At 45.0% G+C, this 22936-nt stretch overlaps 1 protein-coding gene and 1 long non-coding RNA gene across 2 annotated transcripts in view; one reads left to right on the top strand and one right to left on the bottom strand.

The window, feature by feature from the left end:
- Window positions 1-7024: 7024 nt before the first annotated feature.
- SPAG6 (sperm associated antigen 6) overlaps window positions 7025-22936 on the top strand; it is a 34197-nt gene continuing 18285 nt past the window's right edge. The window contains exons 1-4 of the mRNA XM_053970603.1: window positions 7025-7112; window positions 7204-7299; window positions 17930-18096; window positions 21548-21731. Of these exons, the coding sequence (XP_053826578.1) occupies window positions 7088-7112; window positions 7204-7299; window positions 17930-18096; window positions 21548-21731 (472 nt within the window). The 5' untranslated portion in view covers window positions 7025-7087. The remainder of the gene's footprint in view (window positions 7113-7203; window positions 7300-17929; window positions 18097-21547; window positions 21732-22936) is intronic.
- LOC128803558 (uncharacterized) lies at window positions 11016-17984 on the bottom strand. The gene is made up of 3 exons (XR_008435759.1): window positions 17896-17984; window positions 11480-11552; window positions 11016-11335 (listed from the first exon to the last, which is right to left on the bottom strand). It is a non-coding gene; the product is annotated as an uncharacterized LOC128803558 (long non-coding RNA).

The following is a 22936-nucleotide window of genomic DNA, read 5'->3' as shown; positions in this document are numbered from 1 at the left end:
CCTCCGCCGGCGGGAACGCGGCTTCTCGGGCCGGCGTGGAAACGTGGCGCTGGGCGCCGCCGGTGCCGCGGGCGCGGCCGGGCCCCCGCCGGCTGCCCCTCCACGGGCGGGCCGCCCCGCTCCGCGCCCCCCGCGCCCGGCAGAGGCCATCTTGCGCCTGCGCACCTCTCGCGCCCGCGGAACTTCCCCCGCGCCGCCAGATTCGAACGGGGCTGCGCGGAGCGGGATCCGCGGGGGGACCCGCCGGCCACTCCGCGCCGCGCCCGCCGCGCACGGCCCCGCCAGCGCCGCCTCATCGGCCTCCGCCGGCGGCCGCGGCGGGTGCTCCCGTCGCGCCTTTGGCAGCTCTCGGGCCGTGCCGGGTCCGGCCGGGGTGCGGCGGGCACGCCTGGCAGGCAGCACCCCCGGCCGCAGCCGCCCTCCGCTGAGGCGTAGCGGTGCCGCCGCAGGCTCCGCACCGTCCTGCCTCCAATCTGCCTTCTCCCGCCTCCTGGCCTTTAGGGCGCTCCAGCCAGCCCGGACATTTGGGAATGTGCGCAGCGGGACGGGGGCATTCCGGGTTTTCCAGCTGCGGGGCGCCGCTGTCCTGTATCCCCGTCCGCCCTGCCGCAAGCACACGGCCTCCCGCTGTGGCTGGCCGGCACCAACCCTTCCCGGGGCACGGTGGGGCCTCGGGGCGAGCCCACCTCCCCGAGGGATAGGAGGGGGTCGCGGTAGCCATTTGGCGTATCTATTTTCATGGCCCGCAGCTGAATATCGCACCTCGGCTAGAGACACAAAGGGCTGCATGTTCCTATCGCCGGGGACAGGCAGATGCCTTCCCCGTTCCGAACGCCGATGCTTTCAACGGTGTGGAGGTGGTACATTTTCCAGGAGCGGCCGGGTGAGAACTCCGCAGTGGCAGGGAGGCACTTTCCAATAGCAGAGGCAGCCAGCAGCCCTTCCCCCTCAGCGCCCGCCGCCGGCTCCGCGTCCCCGCTGCCTCTCGGCCGCCGCATCCCCGGTGGAGGAGGCCGAGGCCGGGAGGAGCCGCCTCGCATCCTGGGGCCTCCGCTGAGCGCAGAGATTCCAGGCGCTGCTGCCAGTGGTGACATTTCTTACTCCTCCTTCACCATGTGCTGGGGATGCTCGAGAGTTGCCTTCTCAACGAGGCATTTTCTAATCTGTGAGACAACATCGTGAAGCTGATGGAGGCCTCCAAGGTGGACTGAGTCTTAAAAAAACAAACAAACAAAAAAAAAACCAAAAAAACCCAACCAACCAACCAAACAAAAAACTCAAACCAAAACCAAACCAAACAAAAACATTTCCCCAAAACTCAAACAAAAAAAATCAGAAAAAAACCCAAACAAAATAACAAAATCCTCACACTCCACCAAAGAACCCCCAAAAAAGTCCACATACAGAATCCCAAAACTTTGAACGGGAAATGAGGGAAAAAACTCTCCAACAAAACAAAACAACAAAATAAAAAACAGAAGAAAGCCCCAACAACTGAAATCAAGATACCCAAGAGGCTATGCTAACAGGGTGCTGAAAGGAAGGCATGGCCAAGGTGCAGGAATGCTGAGTGAGTGATGCCCCTGCGAGGCAGCTCTCACTGCGCGGGTTGCGGAGCCTGCGCATACACTCCGTAAGTTCTCGACACCGGCAGAGCGCGAGCCCAGCTGGGTGCGCGGTGCGCGGAGCCGCAGCTCCGCCCGGCCAATGGGTGCTTCCATGTAGTCGGTCGGGACGTGTGCCTTCCGAAGCGATGGCACTTCGATTTCTAGGTTGGGTAGGCTGGCTGCGAAGGGCTGCGGCTAGAGCCTCGGGGGACAACGCGCTGCTGCTCCCCGGGCTGGGGTTGTGCAGCCGGGCAGGCGGGGAGAGCCCCTGGGCACGGAGAAGCTGGCAGCAGGGCGGACCGGCGGAGGCGAGAGAGCGGCTCAGCGCCGGGAAGGATGCCTACAAGCCATGAGCTGCCATTTTGTCTCTTTTAAGAGGGTTGGCTTTCCCCTCTCCTGGAGCGCAGTGCGCGGCGGTGGCAGCATCTCCCCTTGCCCTGCCCCTCCTTGGCCGTCCTGCAGGGAGGCAGCTCGGGGCGGCACGGGAGGTCCCCACGGGAAAGCGTGCATCAACCCCAGCCTTCCCAGCCCCGGCGCTCTCCCTGCCACCTCCGCCCTAGGTGCTCGGGGTTTGCAGGCTGTTCAGCTGATTTGTTGCTAATAGCAACCACACGACAGCGATTTGCAGCCTTTGCTGCTGCCAGAGCCTCTCGTTACACCTTCTTCTGCAAACCGGGATACGGTCGTCTGGCTGCTGCCAGTCCCCACCCCTCTAACCACAGCAGCCAGGGACAATAACGGTGCAGGAGGACGGGACGGCCTCGGGGCGCGCTGCGGGCTCCGCTGGGCACCGCGCAGATTTGGTCCTTCCACATCAAGCTAAATACTGGCTTTCAGCCGCAGCCGCGCAGGCTCCGCGCATTTCGCATTGTGTGGTAGCTTTGTTGAGAGCTGCAATCCGACCGGCGCGGGGGGGAGAAACGCTGCTGGGTTTACATATGTAGATGCGGGTAGCGTTCAGCGCCAAGCCAACACACACCCTCCCCCGGAGCATCAGACACAAAGGAAGACCTCGGTCCTTTCAAGTCCCCAGAATAAATTAAGCTCCGGCTTTCAGTTTTGGAACGTCCCAAAATTATTTTTTTTTTTTTAAATGGCACTGCACAGGCGCTGACGGTTCCGCAGGAAACCAGAGGTGTAACCATATGCGCGTGATGAAAAGGGTTCAGCCCTACTAGCTAATATTTCCTGGTCCCATCCTGCAAGTCAACTTGACATGTTTTGCCATTTTCCGGTTTATTTATCTCTTAAATTTTTTATTCAGGCATCCCGATTGTAATGGTGATGCACCAATCTCCACTAGCCAAATCTGTACCGTTGACACGATTACAGTTGTCATAAATATCTGTTCAAATGCCAGCGTCGTCCTCTTGGGTGAAGAAAAAAGAGAAGTCCTCTTTCTACGTGTCTGAAGTGCCTCGACGTTTCTGTCTTCTCCTCACACAAATAATTTACTCTATAGGAAGGTCTTACAGACTAAACTCGCCACCAAAAATTCGGAGAGGGGATGCTAGAATGACGTGAGTCCCTGCAGCCCCGAGCCAAAGCTCAGGGAGAAAAAACAGATAACTCTCCATTCCTACAGTCTCTCTGACAGAGTTTTTGCTAAAATCAGGTAATGGCACAGCCCAACTTTAATTTGAAAAATAAACTATTCAAGGATCCAAATTAATTTCAGTAGAGGCTATACGTGGAGTTGGAGATTCTTCATTCATTGTACTCTTTTCGAGAGAGCACTTCAGTTGCCTACGTCCCATTCACTCCCACTAACCTTTCCACGTTCAAACTCCTGGCTTTTAAAAACCCAACTCCGATTTTAAAAAGTCCAACTCCGATCTGTGGGAGAGTTTGTGCGTTGCTCTTCCCACCAAATGAGCTGAGTTGTGCAAATATGGGATTAAAACCCCTAATTTCTATAACCTTATGAACGCCTTAAACAATTTGCTAGGCGTGTGGCAGGAGGAGCAGACCCTCCAGAGGCAGATGGGGAGACCCAGCGCCTCGCTGACGGGCGCGGGGGACGGCCGGGGGCGGACCGGCTCCAGCCCGGGTGAGCCGCAGCCCCGGCGGGCTGTCCCGGGGGCCTCCGGAACCGGGGGGAAGCCGCCGCACCAAAGCACGGGAAGACCTCACCTTTGAATGGGCTTCGTGCAGTTGTAAGCCGCAGCAGAACATCCGCGGCTTGGCCAGCCGGGACACAGCGGGGCATGAGCCGTCGAGGGGCAGAGAGCCCGATCCCGGATCGGCCACCCAGTGCCCTTCCAGCCGGGGATCCTGCGTGGGGCACCCGGCAGCGCCCGGAGCTGAGTCACCTGTTGCCTCGCACCCGCGGGGACGAGATCGAGCCGGAAAAATCCACGCCCTCGGTACGTCTCACCCCCGAAAAAATCCCAGGAGCAACTTCGCCCTTCCCCGTCTTGGAGAAAATTATGCTCCCTCGCCACGTTCCGGGCGTATTTCCGAGTGAATCAAAGTCTGAAATTAAAGAACACCCACCAGAAAGCAAAGGCACATTATTCATTTAGATAATTGTTGCCTATTCCCCCGGTCTCCGGTTTATTTTTTAAGCTGCCGTGTGCGGTAAAGCAGTCATTACTAACACCACCCGCTTAAGGACACAGGTTTCCTACTAATGAGCACCCCAGCAGTAGGCAATGAAGTCTCACAACTACGTAATTTCCATAAATGATTTTCCGTCTTCAGTACTTTTGCGAGAGCCGGTGACATTTCCGTAGACCACATTTGCATGGTGTTTATTCCTCATCATTATTATTAACCATGTGAACAGACTTAGTATCAAGCAACGAAGTGTAACAGCAAGACTTGGTGGCACTCAGGGTGCGTTTTGTTGTTCCTTATCCAAACATTAGACTTAATTAGACAGATAAATCAATTTATCTGTAATCGACACATCTGCTTTTTTTTTTTTTTTTTTAAACCTCTGGAAGTAATTAATCACCATTTGTTTATTTTTTATTTAACTTAGGAACAGAAATAAGTATAAAGAAATGTGTTTAACAGCTGTTCCCTTCTCAAGTACACATGGTGATAATTTCCCAAAATATTTTCTGTGGCAAACGACCTTCTCACCAATCTGATTTTATTTGTCTCCTTTATTTGTAAAGAATAGTACGCCACCTGTTTAATTTGTTTGCTTAAAGAGATTTTTTTTTTCCCTGCACTAAATACTCTTGGAAAGACGTAGCTCATTTTAGACCATGATGTTGTGTATGTTAGCCCCTCACTTTTCAGCTGAGCAAACACAGACAGGAGTTTTTAAAAATTCAGATGTCTCTCTTTAACTTTTCTAAACTTTAAAAAGGCAGCTGAAGTACCTTCAGCATTCCAACTTTAAGGTATGAGACAAAACTTTATATTACCTATCAGATAATATGTTTATATAGTGTCAGTCGTCTGATTTTGTACATTTGCAGCTTTGCAGGACAAATTACCCGCCTATGAAATCTTGAAGCCACTGTGCAATAATGTGTGGCTACAGAAAGTGACATTCTTTATTGACTATTAACTCCGATTTTCTGTTGTGGATCACAATTTCACTTGGAACAGCCTGATCGATAGCAGAGCTAACTATTACTTTCGTTCACAAGTATCCTCCGTCTTGGGAATCGCCCTCAAAAGATACTGGGGGAGATGTAGAGTCTATTTCTCTTCAAACCTTTATAACACTGATTTCATTTTCCAGTCCCACCGTTTGCACTAGCTGCTATACAGACCTCCAAGGCTGTGTTTACTCGTAGATGCAACCATGTCTTTGCCAACCAGTAATGAAGGGAATTATTCGTAATTAGTCCTTGTGGCCGGACACCAATATGGGAAAAAGTGGAAGGCAGTGCGCAGCTTATCTACCAGAGTGATAGGCTGCTGGGAAAGAAAAAAAAAAAAAAAAAAAAAAAAAAAAAAAAAAAAAAAAAAAAAAAAAAAAAAATCCCCCCACCCCCCCAGTGCACAGGAGTATCTTGTGTCTGTGCTAGGCAGAGCCAGAGGGCTGCTGCCGGACCATCCATCCCCACCGTGCCCCTTTCCACGCTGCTCCCCCTGCACCGAGAGAGCGGATGCTGCTCCCGGCCACCTGCGGCCGAGCGGGGCGGGGAGCTGCCGCTGCGCGAGTCTTCTGCGCGGATGGGTGCGCAGATCATTCACCGCACTGTGTATCGTCTGAGAAAATCCTTCCCTTCAGCGGGGCACGGCGCTTCTTCTGCCACACTCCCGTGGCTCCCGGCGGAGGCTGTAGCCCACGGGCTTGCTCCTGCGCGTCCGCGCTGCCCACACCGCCCCGGCGCCGCCGCGCTCCGTGGCCGTGGGTTGAAGGGGGCTCCGTGGCCTTGCGCGGGACAAGTTTATTCCCCATGAGGCTCAAAAACCCCCTGCGTGGGTCGTCGCGGCGGAGTAAGGCAAGAGCGGAGATCCCCGAGGAGGAATCGCATCGGTGGTGAGATAGGAAAGAAAAAACTAAAATCAAAGGACACCGCGAAGAATTAAGGCGCGGCGGGGGGCAAGCAGCTTCGAGCTGTCCTTATTTTTCTCATTTAGTTTTTATCTTCCCTCCCCACCTAGGGAGCGGAGGGAAGCGGGAGCCACGCAGGTGGACCCTCTATCTGCCGGAAGATGCGCTGGATTTCGCCAGAGCGGCGAGTTTCTCTCTGTCTGCCCGCCGAGCCCTTGGCAAGTTGCGCAGCAGCGGAGCGGGACAAGGGACGCGCCCCCGGAGGAGCAGCGCGTCCCACCGATACGCACCGGCGGGGCGCCCGCGGCGCCGCTCCCAAACATCAGCGGGGGCGGGCAGGCCCCGGTCCGGCCGTCCGACATCTTCCGGCCAGCCTCCGCGGCGCGGAACTCGGCGATGCGCCGCGGCCGTGGCCCGGACACGTCCCTGCGCCGAGCCCGGCACCGTCCCGCGGGCGCTGCGCCTTCCCTGCCCGACCCCATCCGACCCCTTCCTTCCCCGGCGCTCCCGAGAGCAGCAGCTGCCTGCCGGTGGGAGGTGAGTGCGCACAGCGGCTGTACACGTTTTCATGTCACGTCGTGTGACACCCTCCCGCAGGTGCTGTGCTGTGTTTGTGCTACAGACGTGACACAGCGGCGCTCCCCTCTCCGCGGAGCTGCCGGTCCGCTCGCCCCCGCGAACCTCTGTAGGTGCCGATACCCACAGCTGTGCCGGCAGGGAGCATGTGACACACGTGTGCGGGACACAGCCCGCCGGGCCGCCGTCGCCGCTCAGCTCAGCTCAGCTCAGCTCAGCTCAGCTCATCCCATCCCGCCCCGTCCCGTCCCGTCCCCGCGGGCGCGGCCCGAGCGCGGCGCGCGGAGCCCCGCGGGGCGGAGCGGGACCGGGCGCGGCGGGCGGCAGCGTGACGTCACTACCTAGGCCCCGCCCCGCGGCTCTGCTTCCGCCCGGTTGCCGGGGAGACGCGTCCACAGCGCGGAAATCCCCGCGGGCGCGGAGCCCGCCCGGCGCCGCCATGAGCCAGCGGCAGGTCCTGCAAGGTAGGCTGGGCTGGGGACCGGGGCTCGGGGAGCGGGGCTGGCGCTCGCCCGCCCGCCCGCTGACCTGGCGCCCCGGCGCTGCCGCCCGCAGTGTTCGAGCAGTACCAGCGCGCCCGGTCGCAGTTCGCGCAGGCTGTGGCCGACCTCGCCGCCCGCCCGCAGAGCATCGACACTCTCCGAAGCGCAGGTACGCGGGAGCCGGCGGGGCCGGGCCGTGCGCGGCCGCGGGGTTTTGCGCGCCCCGGGGCAGGGGCAGAGCGGAGCCGCCGCGGCCTTTCCCCGGTTTTTGTTTTATCTCCCTCCTCCCCCGTTGGCCGCTCAGTTTCCGGCGATTTTTTTCCAGTAGGATTTGGCCCCCACCGCTTGCCGAGTCCTCCTCGTTGCGGAGGCAGGGTAAATTGCGCTGCGGGCGGGTGCCCCGCGTGCCTGTGCGGGGGTGGATGTCTCTGGCTGAAACCTCCGGTTATTTCAAGGAGAATTTCTCAGCATAATCCTTTTTCAAGTTTACTTCCTCGCGGTTCTGATATAGCTTTATGTAAATTACAGAGATTGGAATTCCCGATGAAGCCAGCTCTAATTTGCCAAGGAAATTCTACTTTTAGAATAAACAAATTTTTATACTGGCTTTACAAGTTGTTACTAAATTCGTCAAAGCTTTCTGCCGGCAGATTGGCTCAGTTTAGGAGGGATTTGATTTTGTTATATTGCTGTCATGGGATGTCATGAAACAAATTGAACATTTTTAGAAAGAGGAGCTGCGGGAGCACTTCTACCAGCTGTTGTGCTGCTGGCATCTGGCAGATCCACTCCACTCGGCCAAAGTTCCTGGGCTTAAAAGAGGAAAAAGAAGTGCCTGGTAATTGATTACCTGAATGACAGTTTGAAAATGTGCTATAGATCAGTGGTTGGTTTGCCATGTGGTATTCATGAATTGATTATGTTTTGGTGTGTCTTGATTTTGTTTTATTACTTGTTTTCCCAGATCTAATAAAGCTATCAGTCTTTTCTCAAATACAATGACATCTAACAAGCAAACGAAAAAGAAAGGCAATGGTGTAAATATTTACAACTTTCTGTTATTGTGTTTACAACTGTTTATTAGAACTGTTTTATTAAAAATCTATCACTTAAATTCTTGCTAAGGAAACATTTCCTTTCATTATGGGAGTGGCATATTGATACCAGGCCTTTTCTATTACCTTGCTGCGGCTCTTGAATTTTTGTTTTGTTTTCCATCTTTTGGTGAGTTAATGACACTGCTGTAGCTTATACAAGTGATCTCTGTTTGCCAAGAGGACATCGTGGCTATAGGGATGATTTATGCCTTATTTGTATGAAGAGGTCCCTCTGTGTCCTTTACAGTCCTGGTTTTACCAGCTCCCAGAGAGAGATCCTATATAAGCAAGCTTCTCGCAGCTCAGCATTTTAAAAACACAGACAGTTTCTATTTTAAGAAAGCAATCAAAGTGCCAAGCTAACTTTAATTGCATTGTATTTCTTTTTAAAATAACTATTTAATGTAATCTGGTTGGTAACTTTACCTCAGAACTGATTTGTTGCTTGTGCACAACAAATAATCAGTTCAGAGGCCTGAAACTTTCTTCTGCACACAGCTGGTGTTGGTCTGAAGGTTAAATTTGCAAGGATTAGGCTCTGGGTAGTAATGTGGAAATGTGCATTTGTGTAGATTATCCTTCTTGGCTGTTTCTGGTCATGAGCTGCTTTTCCAGAAGCTGTAGTTTTTCAGATGCTGCACAAGAGGGGAATGTATGCAAATATGGCTGTTACAATTTATTTGGATGGCCCACAAATATTTTACCATCTTTCCCACCTGTGTCTTTAAAAATACTTTGTAGGTATGTAATTGCAATGAGAGCTGTTCATTTTGGCCTTTTCTGGATGTGCTAGATACAAGTTTTAAAAACTCATTGTAAATTATATGTGATCAAGTGTTTTTCTTTAAAACCTCCCACCAAATAAAATTGGTCCTTTTATTAAAACGAATATTTTGGGACATCACTGTCTAGCAGATAACTGGTGTGCCTTTTATGATCTTAATCTAGAGATAGCTGGAGCAACAATTTAAGTAAGATGCCTGTCCATATGTGTATTGCTGTATAAATCTGAATTTAAAAGGGTTTGGAGCTTGTTTCTTATTCTGGTGAATAAGAATTCTAGCCATCCCTTATGGAGATCACTGTTTTAAGAAGATGAGGAAAGTCTTTGCCCACTGTTATTTTACATTAGCTGTAGGAGACAGGGGCACCTTGCAGGGTTCTCTGTTGGATCTCAAAAGTTGTCAGGGTTTAGTATCTTTCTGGCAAAAGCAGAAGGCAAGATTACAGTGACTTGAATTTCAACAAAATTAAATCCTTGAAGTGTGCTGTCATGTACTCTTGTATTAGTGGCCTCAGTTTATATTCCTGGAATAAGAATGAAAGATGAGTGCTCAAGGAATAAAGCATCTGATCCCATTTTAGAAGTCCTTTTGATAAATACTTAACATGTTATAAGGAAAATAAATACTTGTTTGAGACCTTATTCTTTGTGGAGGTGTCTCTGGACACCATGCTAACATCATGAAAAATAGAAGTGTTGAAAAAATAATTCTTTACTACCCTCTAAGCCCTGCTTCTGTGGTATTAAACTAGGTACAAGCAGTGGTATTGTTGCACATTCGGAGCCTGCAGCCTGGAGGGGAGCAAGCAGCCAGGATCAGAGGCACCAGTTCCTTATGCTGGCTTGACTGTTGAGAAACCTTAAGGTACCATTCCTGTAGAGACTCCTATGTATGTCCTGTAAGGAAGACTGGTGGGAAGCTGAAAAGAAGGTCAGAGAGGGCCAACAGGAAGCCCACCTTTTCTTAGGGCATCTGTCTTCTGGAGCTTCTGTATTTCATCATGTTCTGGAGCTGTTTTTCCCACTGGGCAGAAATCTCAAAGATGTTGTAACCAAGGAACTGGAATCTGGCCCTGGGCTTCAACACATTTGCATGGCACTGGCTCTTTCCTGGTCAAGAATGTCCTGGGGGGGTTAGTGCCTCGGAGCTTAACAGCTTTCTGGTGGCAAGAAAGTGCAAGGAATGATCAGAGAGATTCTTTTGTTGGAACTCATTCCTGTGTGTTTTCCAACGCTCTGTTTTGTTTTGATAAAGTTGTTCCTTATGATTAAATACTACCGTGAATAATTATAGGATTTGTCATTTGAATGTTTAGTTATTTGATACCTGGGGAGAAAAGTCTGCTCCAAAACTCCTAAACCTTTTCCACTTAGTGAATATACATGTGAAACAATGACAGACATTTTATCAAATCTTGTTTCTTGAGGGCTGCTGACTAATGGGAAAAGCTACTTTGATAGTAATGACTTTAAATATACTCTATAAAAATAAATCTATTCATTTGGCAGCTACTGCTCCTGGAGTTTGGTACTGGAGTGCATTATTCAGCTCTGCATCTCCTCATCCTTCCAAAATTTAAAATCCAAGAAACAGGCTATTTTCAGTTATAATGGCAGATGAACCTGAGCTCTTGTTCTTGCACTGAGATTTAGCCAGCTGTTTGTCTTTTAGAAGAGCTGGGTGAAAATCTGAAGTGCTTCTAGTATGTGTGTAACAGTGGTAGTCACTGAGGGTCTAATTCATTGGTTTTTTTCCTTGTGAAGTGCAGCGCTCTGTAAATAAACAACCCCTTTGAAATTGCATTTTGTTTTGATTTTTTTGAAGGCATTTACAATTCAGGATTAATATATGTATCAGAATAATTACTTCTGTGGATTTGTTTTTGATTATTTGATTTTTTAAAAATTGATTTCTCTTGTGTTAGAAGATATGGTGATGAGAATGTTCCTTTTAATATGTGAGTTATTTAAGGCTATCATTGTGATTAAGAAACCGTTTAGTCTTGCTACTTTGACTTCAGAGATATTACAAGATCAGTTCTTTAACCCCTTTCTTGGGGCTAATTACATTCTTAAGTGTAATGACTGCAGAAGTCATGGGGAAAGCTGAGTATGGAAAAACCGGAAAAGCTGAGTATGGAAAGCTGGAACGTGGAAAAACAGATCTGTGTGGTGCAGCAGCCTGTGTGCTGGGGCCCTGCACACCTGGCTTCCCTTCACATTGCTGCTGGGGTATTTTTATCATCTCGGGCAGATAACTTCAACTGCTGTTCCTCTGCCTTGCTGGACAGTCTGCATGGTTCCAGGAAAGTTCCAAAATGTCACTGTAAATGAAGATCCTCTCCCAGTGAATCTCTTCCTAGAACTGTCCTCCCACTCCATCAGCTCACAGCCCTGAGCCCAGGTCTCCCTTCCATTATGCCTGGTATCAAGCTGCTTCGAGGCTAAAGCCTAGAGGCAGGACTTACCTGAATCAGACTAAGGCTCCACCACCAGCCCTTGTGGCATGGCAGACTTTCCCCTATTTCGTGGTCTGTTTTTCTGTAGGTAAAGGGTGATATCATCAATGTTAGTTCTTTCCTGGCTCCGGATTTATTCCACTGGTAATAGGTTTTAAAAGCCATATTTCCAAATCTCTGGATTGGTTTTAGGAGCCTTTATTTTTAAGAAAATGCTGTTCAAATTGATGTCCTTCCTCCAATTACATGGAATATTTTTGCCCATGCTTTTCTCAGTTTTTAAATGTACTGTTTTTCAATGTGACAGTTGGACACTTGGCCCTGTGTAATCAGAACCTAGAATGGAATTTTAGGATGTACTTCCATATTTTATATAATATTAAAGAATATTATTTGGTAGCACTGTGCTTAATAGGAAGCCTGGGAGCATTTGGATCTTGCAAGTGGATATGCATGGACAGACTCCAGTACCCCCAAGTAGCCAGTTTCAACACTGAAGTTTATGTACTCTCTTTTGTAAGGGATTCACACAATTTTTTGTTGTTGTTGATTGTTTTGTTGTTGTTGTTTGTTTGGTTTGGTTTTGTGTTTTCTAAAATATTTTTATTTTGAGTTAAAAGCTTTACTGAGCTTTAGCAGCAGGAGAAGTGGGAGAGGATTAATGCAATGTGGCATAAAAGACAAAAGGTTGTCTTTGCAGTTGTAGTAGATCAGGTGTGGAGAGTGGCTTTCCCAAAGGCTTTATGAAATTGTGGTGCCAGGTGAAGGGAAGAAGGAGGCTGTTTTAAGGAAAGTACAAAAGAGATGACATAGAAGGAGAAAATAAATGCAGCTGAAGCTGAAGGGTTTTTCTGTAACTCAATCAAGTGAAAGCTCAACTGTTCCTCCTCTTCTCAGTCTCCTAGCCTGTCTGGATGTTTGCAAGTAAAATGTCAAAACCAGAATTTTTTAGAAACTTCAGTCTCATCTTAACAAGTGGACATTAAAAAGAAGCAGCTCCTTGTGACCACCTTGGTTTTGGTGTGTCTGTGCACCATGGCATGGTGGCTACTAACAGCCCTATAAGGGATGTTTTTAGAAATTTGTCCTCTTGTAACAGGTTTAGCTCTGCTTCATTAATGCAGAAACAGGGTCTGGCATCTAAGGAGGAGAAATTTACTGTTCCTTGATCCTTCAGGAATCTTCAGTGATACTGTCAAACTGAATCTGCATTATGTCCCACACCATCTGGTAATTGCTGTACGAATTACTTGATCAGCCAGAGTCTCTGTTACCAAACTGTATTTATGTTCCCTTTGATTTCTTGAGGATGGTAGTTGTGCTGTGCATGGAACTGTGGCAGTGAGGAGTCCTTTCTCGTGACAAGTCACACTTGAGGAGTATGTACTTGAGACCTGCATACTCTGCTGTCTCTGGAAGAGACTGTGTCAAGACAAGTGAGTGTGAAAATTCTATCTCACTGCTCTTCTGGGAAATTTCTTTTAAGCAGGGGATTTAAAACTCACTGCTGTGCAGTTCCTAGAAAAAGGTCATTGAAGGTAGGGTGTTGGTGTGAGGCAGAAATAAATTTCCATTTTATTTCCTTGTTAAGTCAGCTGAATTTGACATAAAGAGCTCTGAAAAATCAATCCGATATGATGAATGTTTGAGTGCTACTGTTAGCTCTGTGGATGTTCCAAATGTAACAGGTAGCACACAAAAATAAGAAGATGTAATCTTGGTCCAAAGCATAGATTAGAAGGACAGCATCTTCAAGACAAGAGTGTGTCCAGAGACAACAGTAGTGTAGAATGACTTTTTTTCCCACATTTTCAAACAGAAATTATTCTTCCTTTAAGGAAGGAGGATAAGGTAGGAGTAGTCATCTTCAGATGCAGAAATTGAAAGAATTTCCAGTGTAGTGATGTTTCTGTTTTGTGACTAGTCAAGTTTGACAAGGATTTGATGAGGATGGGAGAAGGGTAGAAGTATTTTGCATGAATTCCAGGTTGTTTCCCCCAAAAAAATCAAAATGGCCAAGCAAAGATTGCTATCTCCAGAATAGTGACTGTTTGTTTTCTATAGAAACTTAGAATGAAAAAAATTGGAACCTGCTGCTGCCCTGAGTGATTTTTTTTTTTCTGTTTGTTTGTTTTCCAGATAGGCAGCAGCCAGCACTTGCTTGCTAAAAGAAAGTGCATCAGGCATGTATATAGCAGCTCCACTTGAGAAATGTGTGTTAAGAGTGATTCAGCTTCTAAAGCGTGTCATTCTTTGAAACAAATTTGAGTGGGAAACTGAGGATAGAAAGGGGAATCGTTCCTTGCCCAGTGTCAGTCAAGGTTCTGTGATGCAAGAGAGAATATTTGGCAGTAATTCCCTGTTACTCAGTTTCTGAGTGCTAGTGGGAACTCTTCCAAAATAAATCTAGTCCAATAGTCTAAATGCCTTATTTTGTAGTTTGCTTTCTCTGTGGTTGCTTTTGAATTAGAGTTAATGAATTTCCTACTGCTGTCACAACAGACTTATTTAGAAGAAGACCAAAGAGTTCTAAAGTTTTCAGCAACGAGACACTGCTACTCCATCATCTCTATGGGCCTGTTCACTTGAGTGAATGGTCAAGATAAAAGGAAGTAGTTGGAAGGTTCTTGCCTATTTTCCTGCTCTTAGTAATGTTAAATACATTTGAATTTAATTAAAAATGCTGATAGGAATCCTGGCTTGGACCTCTTTGGAGGAGTAGACTTTGCTGTAAACAGGATAGATGAAAGGAAGAGATCAAATAGAGGAGGTCACCAAATACAGCTGTGTCTGGAACAAAGAGCTGGGTTGGGCCCAGTGCAGGAAAGCCTCATCCTGTGCCAGGCACATCTGTCCTTTACAGCACTGTGTTCAAAAGTCATGGAGGAAAAGGCTGGATATCTTGGCTTCCTATAGGTGTTTTAGTGGAGACTGTAGGGTCTCTGTGTAGCTGTTTTCACACTCTCAGAATTAATTTATTTTTTAAAGTGCTGTAAAGAAAGAAATACTAGGTCTGCTGAAGATACAAAAATGATGACAATGGTAAAAGCTCCTCAAACAGTTGGTCTTGCAGAGTCATTGGAGGTGATGGAAAGCATCTTGACATAGAGAAAGAAAGTGGTTTTAAGAGAAGATGGAAAGTAGAGGTAAAAGCTTTTAATTATGTTCCATGCACAGGCCTATATATACTTCTAGGCCTATATATACTTCTAGGCCTATATATACTTCTCTCAATTCTCAGTTAATTTGATGTGACTATAAGGCTTGTACAGCACCAGGAATTGTTTTTTCTTTGTCTTGTTTCTCCAAAACTCGTTCTATTATAATTATTTTTCCATTGTCTCTTCTTACATTCAAACATGACTTTAAGAAAATAGTCTCCTTGAGGACCAGCACAGTTGCTATTATTTCTAAACTTGGGTTTTCCTTCTAACTGTGTTGTAACATTTTGTGTCCTTTCTTCAAATAGTAACTTCCATTTAATTTTTCATCTCTTTCCTTATTATAAGTTGTACCAGCTAAAGTAATTTGCAGTAGAACATTTTGTGCTGGTGCTTAAATATCACCACCAAATTTTACATGGTTTATACTGTCATGAAATGAAAGGCATTGGTCATGGGGAGGCATGCTGCTTGGAAGCATTTTCAGATTGAAGGCTTTTTAGGCTGTTCCAAAAGTGAAAGCTGTATCAGCTAATATTGAAAATACAAAATATGTAATCCTACATTTGGAACAAGTCAAATCATATATGTATGTAAACCTTGTTAGATGTGGTTTTACATTTTGCTGTGCCTAGGTATGTCATAAAGGTCAGAAATGTGTCACATGGGCTGGACCTAGCTCCTGGGTGAAGTGAGTCTAGTATCTTTAAATTTGAGATTTTTCTGGATTTGAGATCATCAGAATTGAACAGTCTGACACATCGTGGTTTAATGTCTCAGCCATCAGGATCTTGGCTTTTTTAGGGTCAGCACACTGCAGGCTGAAGTGTTCCTTTCCCTCTCCCCCAACCACTTCTGACAGGCTCTTTTATATTAGTAAAATTATTTTTCCTCTTTCTTTTTTAAAATTTATTTATTAAATAATCTTGTTTTCATATTAAGTCAAGAGCTCAAATGTGATATCTGTACAGTAAATGCAAGTGAACTACTTCTAACAGTTCCTGCTTCACTGAAATACCTTCAATGTAGATCATAAGAACAGTGTGAGGTCCCCTTAGGAATTTCAGCAGCTGTTTGCCCATGCAACTTATGTTAGAGGGAAGGACAAGAAAATATTCTCCCACAGAGGGTGTAGATGACTGGCTAGAAGGTAATAGATGATACATGGCATTGGCCCCAACTCATAAGTTTGTTTTTACTTCTAATTTGTCATATAAAGTATTTAGTGGTTTTTGATATGAAGCATAACTTGCTAATGACACTAAACCTCCATGTTGAGTTCATGAGAAGATGTCAGTATGATGACCACATTCTGAAGTAGTGATTTCTGCAAGTGCTAAATGAATTCACATTGATCTTACAATACTGGAGGATCTATCGTCATTTGGTACACAGGAGGCCTCTTTCAGTTCCCTGTAGCTTTAACAGAAGGGTGAGCAGACCCCAGCTATATTACAGACCTGTTTCCATAGGTTTACTTGCTTTTGTTATCTGTCCCCTGAAGCCTGTATTATTTTGTCTTGTGAACATGCTGGGTGGCTGCACCTCTCATGAGAGTGCAGCTTTTGTCTAGAGTATTGACCTTCCTAAACATTTTTTAGTGGACAGCATGACCTCCATGGTTATTTTTTTGTGTCCTTCTTCCAGCCCCTTCAGAGCCATGTATAGATGATTTGGCTGTTTTCTTCTTGCTGGGAGCAATTTGGTTTTGGTGTAAAATAAAAGTGAGGATTTTACTGCTTCTCTACTTATCTTTTTTTTTTTTCTTTTTAGGGAAAGAAGTATACTACAGGTGTAATTTGTTGTAGCCTGCATCCCCTTGGACTATTTCTTGCTCTGAGGTCCTCAGCTTTTCCTTGTCATGTAGTGCCTGTTGAACACCTGGGTGTTTGTTGCTTGCCATTAGGCAGTGATCCCCCTGTTGTGGCACTGTCACACCAAAAGGCCTTTGTTCAGTGCTAATAACCTTGAGAAGGCAAGACTTGCTTTCTTTCACTGTTGCTCAACTAGATCTTTATATTTGTAAAAACAAAAAAAATTAGTGGAAAGGACTGAGAGAGCTGATATGAAGATACCTGTAGCTTTGAGTGTTCATTGTTCTGTTGTATCACATCTCCATTTTCAGAGACCTCTGCTTTCTGGGTAAGGTATAAAGCTCCAAAATGTTAATTCATGGAGCTGGCTGCTACAGGCACGGCACATTCTAGGGATCACAATACAAGTAATTTTCCCTTCCCAAACCTTACGAATCACATTCTTTATATAACTGTTTGGATCTCATTTCTATCCCTACTGAAGAGTCTTAGTTTAACAGGAAGAGCTTCCACATACAGATTGGTCATCTTTGATCATCCTTGTTCCCTTTCACTGAAATTTTTTCAGTTCTATTTCAGTGGAGGGTATTAGATGTAGGATAGTGATGACCTCTGCTTTAGCCTCTACCCCTTTCCTAATAATCCTGAGCACTCTGTATACTTCTGCAGCTAAAGTTTCTCCTCTACTACTGAGCAAGAGCTGGGATCTCTATGGAGCTCTCTGTTCTAGCATTGAGATTTTTCTCCTGGTTAGTAGTAATCTGTTTGGGGTCCATCACTGCATATGTGAGTTTGGAGCTGGGTTCCCTGCATGAGCTCCATTTCACTTGCCATTTTGTTATCCGGTCATTCAGTCTGTAGTTTCTTGTAGTTTCCCTTGCTACTACTTTCACATTTTTTATGCTTAGCTGATATACTGTGAACTCATCAGTGAAAACACATCATAAATAATAACATGATAAGAAAATCTACAACTCTTCTATCTGGAGTGTAATGTATTATGGATATTGGTCTTCAAATCAGTCATTGCTTACAACAGATGAAATGTAGTTTGGTGTAATTCAATGTAGAGGTTCTACTGGCATGATGAATGAGGGACATGCCATTGTCTTCTCACCAGGATCTCCAGATGGAGTTTCCCGTGCACACGGTAACACATGCATTTTAGGTATGTTTGAATATAACTTAGTTTCTTGTGTAAACTTTAAGATGTATTTTATAGATATTTGAATACACCTTATTTCTACATGTGCCTTCTTTTTTGATTTCAGAATTGTTTTGTACCAATGAAAAGTGGGCAGAAACATTGCTATACATCAGCAGTGCTATCCAAAGTGCCAACTTCATTTCAGCGGAACACCTGGATTTCCTACATGTTCTTATTACCTGGAAGAGTAATTTAGTAGGTTTTTATGAGTAAAGGCAAATGTTTAGTAAAACTTCTGCTTACCAAATTGGCTTTTGTCTTCCTACTGCAAACTCAGGTGTAGTATGTTTGCTGAGACCTCTTCTGCTGGATGTCGTCCCGAGTATTCGACAGACCGCTGCCATTGCTCTTGGGAGACTTGCTGATTATGACGTGGAGCTGGCAGAGGCAGTTGTGAAGGCAGGCATTCTTCCACAGCTCATATGTTCATTGCCTGAGGAGAATGTAAGGCATGATTGTTCTCTTAAATAATATTTTTTTTAAACTATTATGCAGGGAAAGGGAAATCTTTCTGTATCGGCATCTACTGTTATTCTAATAGGTCATTAAATGTATTGAAGTCAGAGCAGCATGTATGTTTGAACCCCTGAGAGATCACTGTGTACTGTATGCTGAAGTCTGACTTCAAATAAGCTTGACTTTAAAATATTGTATTACTGTTTAATGCACTGTAGGAAATACATTCATTGCACTGTAACATTTTTAAAATGTTGAGTGATGCTTTGTAAAAGGTCCCTCTTCAAAAAGGAGACAGTTTGGAAGCTGTGGTGATAATTGACTAGGTTTTGTCTGTAATACCAGACACATATAAAATACATATAAAACCCCTGAACTTCTGTAGTGAAATACTTTGTATCTCCAAACACAGGCCTTTGGAAAGCTGTAGCATGATAAATAACAAACCTCTTTCACAGGAAAATATATGGAAAGATTTTCATCTTCATATTTGTCAAAGCTAAACAAAGTACAGTCACAATTGTAATGCAAATAAATCTGTTGCTCTCTTCCACTCCCTCACATTTTCCTTCAAGCTCTGTGTCTCCTTCAGCTTTGATTTTTTGAATTATGCTAATCTAGATTAACAGAAATATTTTCAATTAATGTTCCCTAGCAGCTGGAAACTGACAGCTGAAGGGTTAAATGCACTGATATCACAACCATACTTATGTTGCAGCTTTGATTTATGAAAAGTAGGTTTTCAATGGAAATATAGTTTGGAAAACCATATATTTTAATTTTCAATCTTTTGAGGAAAACAAAGATATAAATGTACTCATTGCTTACGTTTTGTGCATATAGAATCATTGCCTATACAATTAAAATTGGAAAAGAAAACACTAAAGAAAAACTTCGATGGCAAGGTACTGGTATAGTATGAAAAGAAAAATTTTAATTAGACAAGGTTGTAAACATTTTGGTTATTTTATTTCTATTTTTAAGGGAACATGTGAAACAAAACTCTACTCACTCTTGGTTTGGAAACTACCCCCTTCTACAACTTGAAACTCTCACTAAATTAGCTCAAGTACCCTGAGATAGAGTAATTAGGGGAAACAACAGCAAGACTTGTGTGAGGTCATGGAAAGCCTGCTACGCCTTGGTGACTGAGGGCAAGAGGAGGAAACTCATCCAGTTCATGCAGAGTTTAGCAAGCAGACAGTTTGTCACTTCCCACAGGCAAAGAAACCTTTTCCATTCCACTCACTTCTAGTGTATCAACATCTGTATTTAAGGATGAGATTCTTTGATTAAGGATGAATACTGTTACTACTGATTTATGGGGAACTGTCACAGGGTAACATCCCAGATCAATGTTTTGTCAATTAAACTGAGCAAAATTCAGTTTTACAGCATATTCTGGCTATGCCTGTGAATACGGTTTGTTTCTAAAGAATGTGCTTTGAATAATGAAAACAAAGAAGTGTTTTTCTTTGCTGGGAGCATAATTACTTAACAGAAACAACATACCCATATTTGTACAGACTTATGTAAACAAATATGGCTCCATTGAGTTCAGCAAAACTTACAGTAACTTACATTATTTAGGGATTGGACCATTTGTCTGTACTGTTTCCCTTTACTTCTGTTCCTCCTAAATGAGGTTTAATGCTTTAAATATAGTTTAGCTGCTATGTTTAATGTACCTGCTTGTAGACCTTAACTTAGAAAACTGGATTTTTGACATAAAGGAATTATATCAGTACTGGTAAACTAAGGAAGGTAAGGGCATGTGTTAGAGCACTGAAAGATGACTGTGCTCATTAATCAGTAGCATGCTCTCTGATGTGGTTTTAGCCAATGCCAGCCATTAAACTACTCAGCAATGCTTGGACATGGTTTAAGGGATAGCACAAGGCAGGAACAGTTGCCAGTAGCATAGATGAGGCCATTGTGCTTTGAGGAAAGAGGAGTTTAGGTGGACAGATGTGTTATGCTGTGTCACCTTCTTTTAGGGCCAGGGAGTGGGCCTGGGTGCATTTTATTTTCTGGGGAGCCATTGCAGATACTGTTCTGTTGCCATATCTTAGTGCTTTAGATCAGGCTTTTGATGGTGTTTGGGTACCTTACAGGATGCACAAAAGCACTCACGTGGTTTTTTGTTTTTCTGGACTTGATCCAGAAGGGATGTGGGCTTCGCATTGTTTAAATTTTGGGTGCCTTGACAGTAGTACTAGCACTGCAAAGTGCCCAGGCTCCCTGTGCTGAGCAGGGCAGAATCAAGCATCTTGGGATGAGATCAAAGCCAGCTGGCATACGGAGAGAGAGCCCTCTAGAGCTTGTCCATAGGGATCATCTGTCAGTGCCCAGGCTGGAGGGCATACTCCAGCACATAGACTTAGCAGCAGGTTACTTGTGTCCCCATGAATCTTGCCCTTCACGAGGGAGAGGAGCAACCTGTCTTTCTCACAACATGGTTTTCTCTGGCCAGAGTACTTTAACTGGGCTCTGGGTTTTGAAAATGTAAGGCAGTAGAGGAAACTTCAGCTTCCATATCCTAATGGCGATTATAAAACTGCAGGAGACTGAAATGTGACTTTTTGAGGGAAGACTTAACTGTGCTTTTAGAAGAAATCACTGCTGCAGTTTACATGGGATCCCCATGTGCAGTGTCATGTATTATATATACATACTGAAACCATTATTTGGTTCAGCACTGAGGGAGATGAGCAGAATTGAGACAAGAGCTTAGACTTTGTGTGCCCTTATGACAAAAGGGCCAGGTGCTTAGTTCTGTTCAAAGTGAGCTTTTTCTGGACACAGGCAGGAGGTAAAATTGCAGTCTGCTTGGTCAAAATTGGAGTTATTCGGTATTGGGTGTTGATGGGATGGGTTTTCAGTATCCTAGCTGTGGGTTTTAGGCAGTATTTAGGCATTTCAGGATTCAGATCCTAAACTGTTTTATTGGATCTAATTCTCTCTGTCTCAGATTCCTGTTTGCAAATGTAACTACTGTTTTCTCATAGAGATTTTGTGAGGCTATCTATTTTAGAAAGTGTAAAACCTTGCAAGTGTTGCAGATGGGTAGAATTATTTTAGGAGCTTGCCCTGGATAATCTGTGTAATCTGGTTAAATATGTTAAGTGTTATTGTTTTTGCAGCTCTTGTTGTTCACTACTCACTTAAACAAACAGGCTTACCTAGAGTACTATTTTTTTCCCATATCCTCTTAGCTCTCTCATTTTTTCTGTTTGTTTATGCACTTGCTGCAGATTTTATATCATGAGCTGTCCCAAAGAACTGTAAGTTCATTGTTTGTGTGATGTCTAGTGGTCCTGATTTGGATCTGTGTGAGATATTGCTGCTACTAAAAAGTCTAATTTAGGCATGTCTGTACTATATTATGCTTTGAACTTCTTAATGTTAGTCAAAGTTTGTTTGTTTCTGATTTGTCTAGCGTTACTACAAGAAAGCAGCTGCATTTGTGCTAAGAGCAATTGCTAAACATTCTCCACAACTAGCTCAGGCAATAGTTCAGTGTGGAGCACTGGAAATGCTGGTGATTTGCTTGGAAGATTTTGACCCTGGAGTCAAAGAAGGTACATCTTGGGCATTTGGGTATATTGCCCGACACAATCCAGGTAACAAGTTTCATGTGTGTTATCTTGTAGCTTAATGTCATGTGATAACAATAATAAATTGTGTTGTTTTGGTAAATATAACAAGATGCTTTTTCTTCTCTACAGTTACAAAATTTTAGATTTGGGGTAAAACTGTAGTGTAACTGTACCATTCCAACAATGCTGTACTTTTTTGTGGGAAACTGGCATACCTGACACCAGCAGTGGCCAGTTATGAGAGGTGCTTTAAGAGAAGATGTTTTGGGCCCGGGGTCAGAAAAGGACACTCTGCTTTATTCCTCTTTATGAAGAGATTTCTGAATCTTTATATATTATGTAGGTGTTACTGCAGAACCAGGTTTCTTTTGCTTGACATTAGTTCTTCTTTGATATACATAGTTGAATGGAGAAGCCTAGGGAGAAGCAAGTTTCATTCATTCATTACAGCAGTGTTTGCAGGATAAATAGGCCAAATTTATTGCACTATGTTATCATTAGCCAGTGGACCACATTACTCTCTGAGAGTCAGGAATAGATCCCAGGAATCCAATATCGAGCAGTTCACTGCTGTCTCACAGGCAGTTGTATAACTCACTGGTGGTGTCATGTTCCTATTTAAATGCTGATCCACGTGGTTGATAGTTCTTCTACCAGCTATTTATATAGTTCAAGTAAAAGTTTAGACCGTGAATGAAAGAGCTGAGGGAAGAAACGGCTAGCTGGAAGGGGTGGGAGAAATGGTTTAGTGATTGTATCATTCAAAGTTAAACTAACTATAGGATCATAACATTAACTCACGGTTTTATATTTGGTTTTGGCTCTAAAACGTACATAGACTAATTTTGAAAGTGTTTTTCTTTGTTTTTTAATCAATACAGAATGTTGGACTGCAGAAGGCATGGGGCATTCCCCCTTCCCAATTAGCGGGTTAGCTTACTGGGACAGTCTCCAAAATTGTTAGCACCTTTCTAACAGACTGCATTTTCCAGGGTACAAATTAATTCTTGGGACACCTCTCTGGTAATGATCTTTTGTCATTTGGTCATCAGGATTGAATTCCACTCTTGATGGAAAATAATTGTTCCTTCCATCTGAAAGATATTTGTTTAAATATCAAAAGCATTCATTTGTATAAATGTGTGTAGTGTGTGTGTGTGTCTGTTACTCTTAACATAAACATTTCTGTGGTTTTGTTATGTCACTAAATCAATATTGACTCACTTCAA

Source organism: Vidua macroura, chromosome 1, assembly GCF_024509145.1.
Source record: "Vidua macroura isolate BioBank_ID:100142 chromosome 1, ASM2450914v1, whole genome shotgun sequence".
NCBI classification, from domain to species: Eukaryota; Metazoa; Chordata; class Aves; order Passeriformes; family Viduidae; genus Vidua; species Vidua macroura.
Note: the sequence above shows the minus strand (reverse complement) of the source record. Positions and strands in the feature narration are given on the sequence as shown.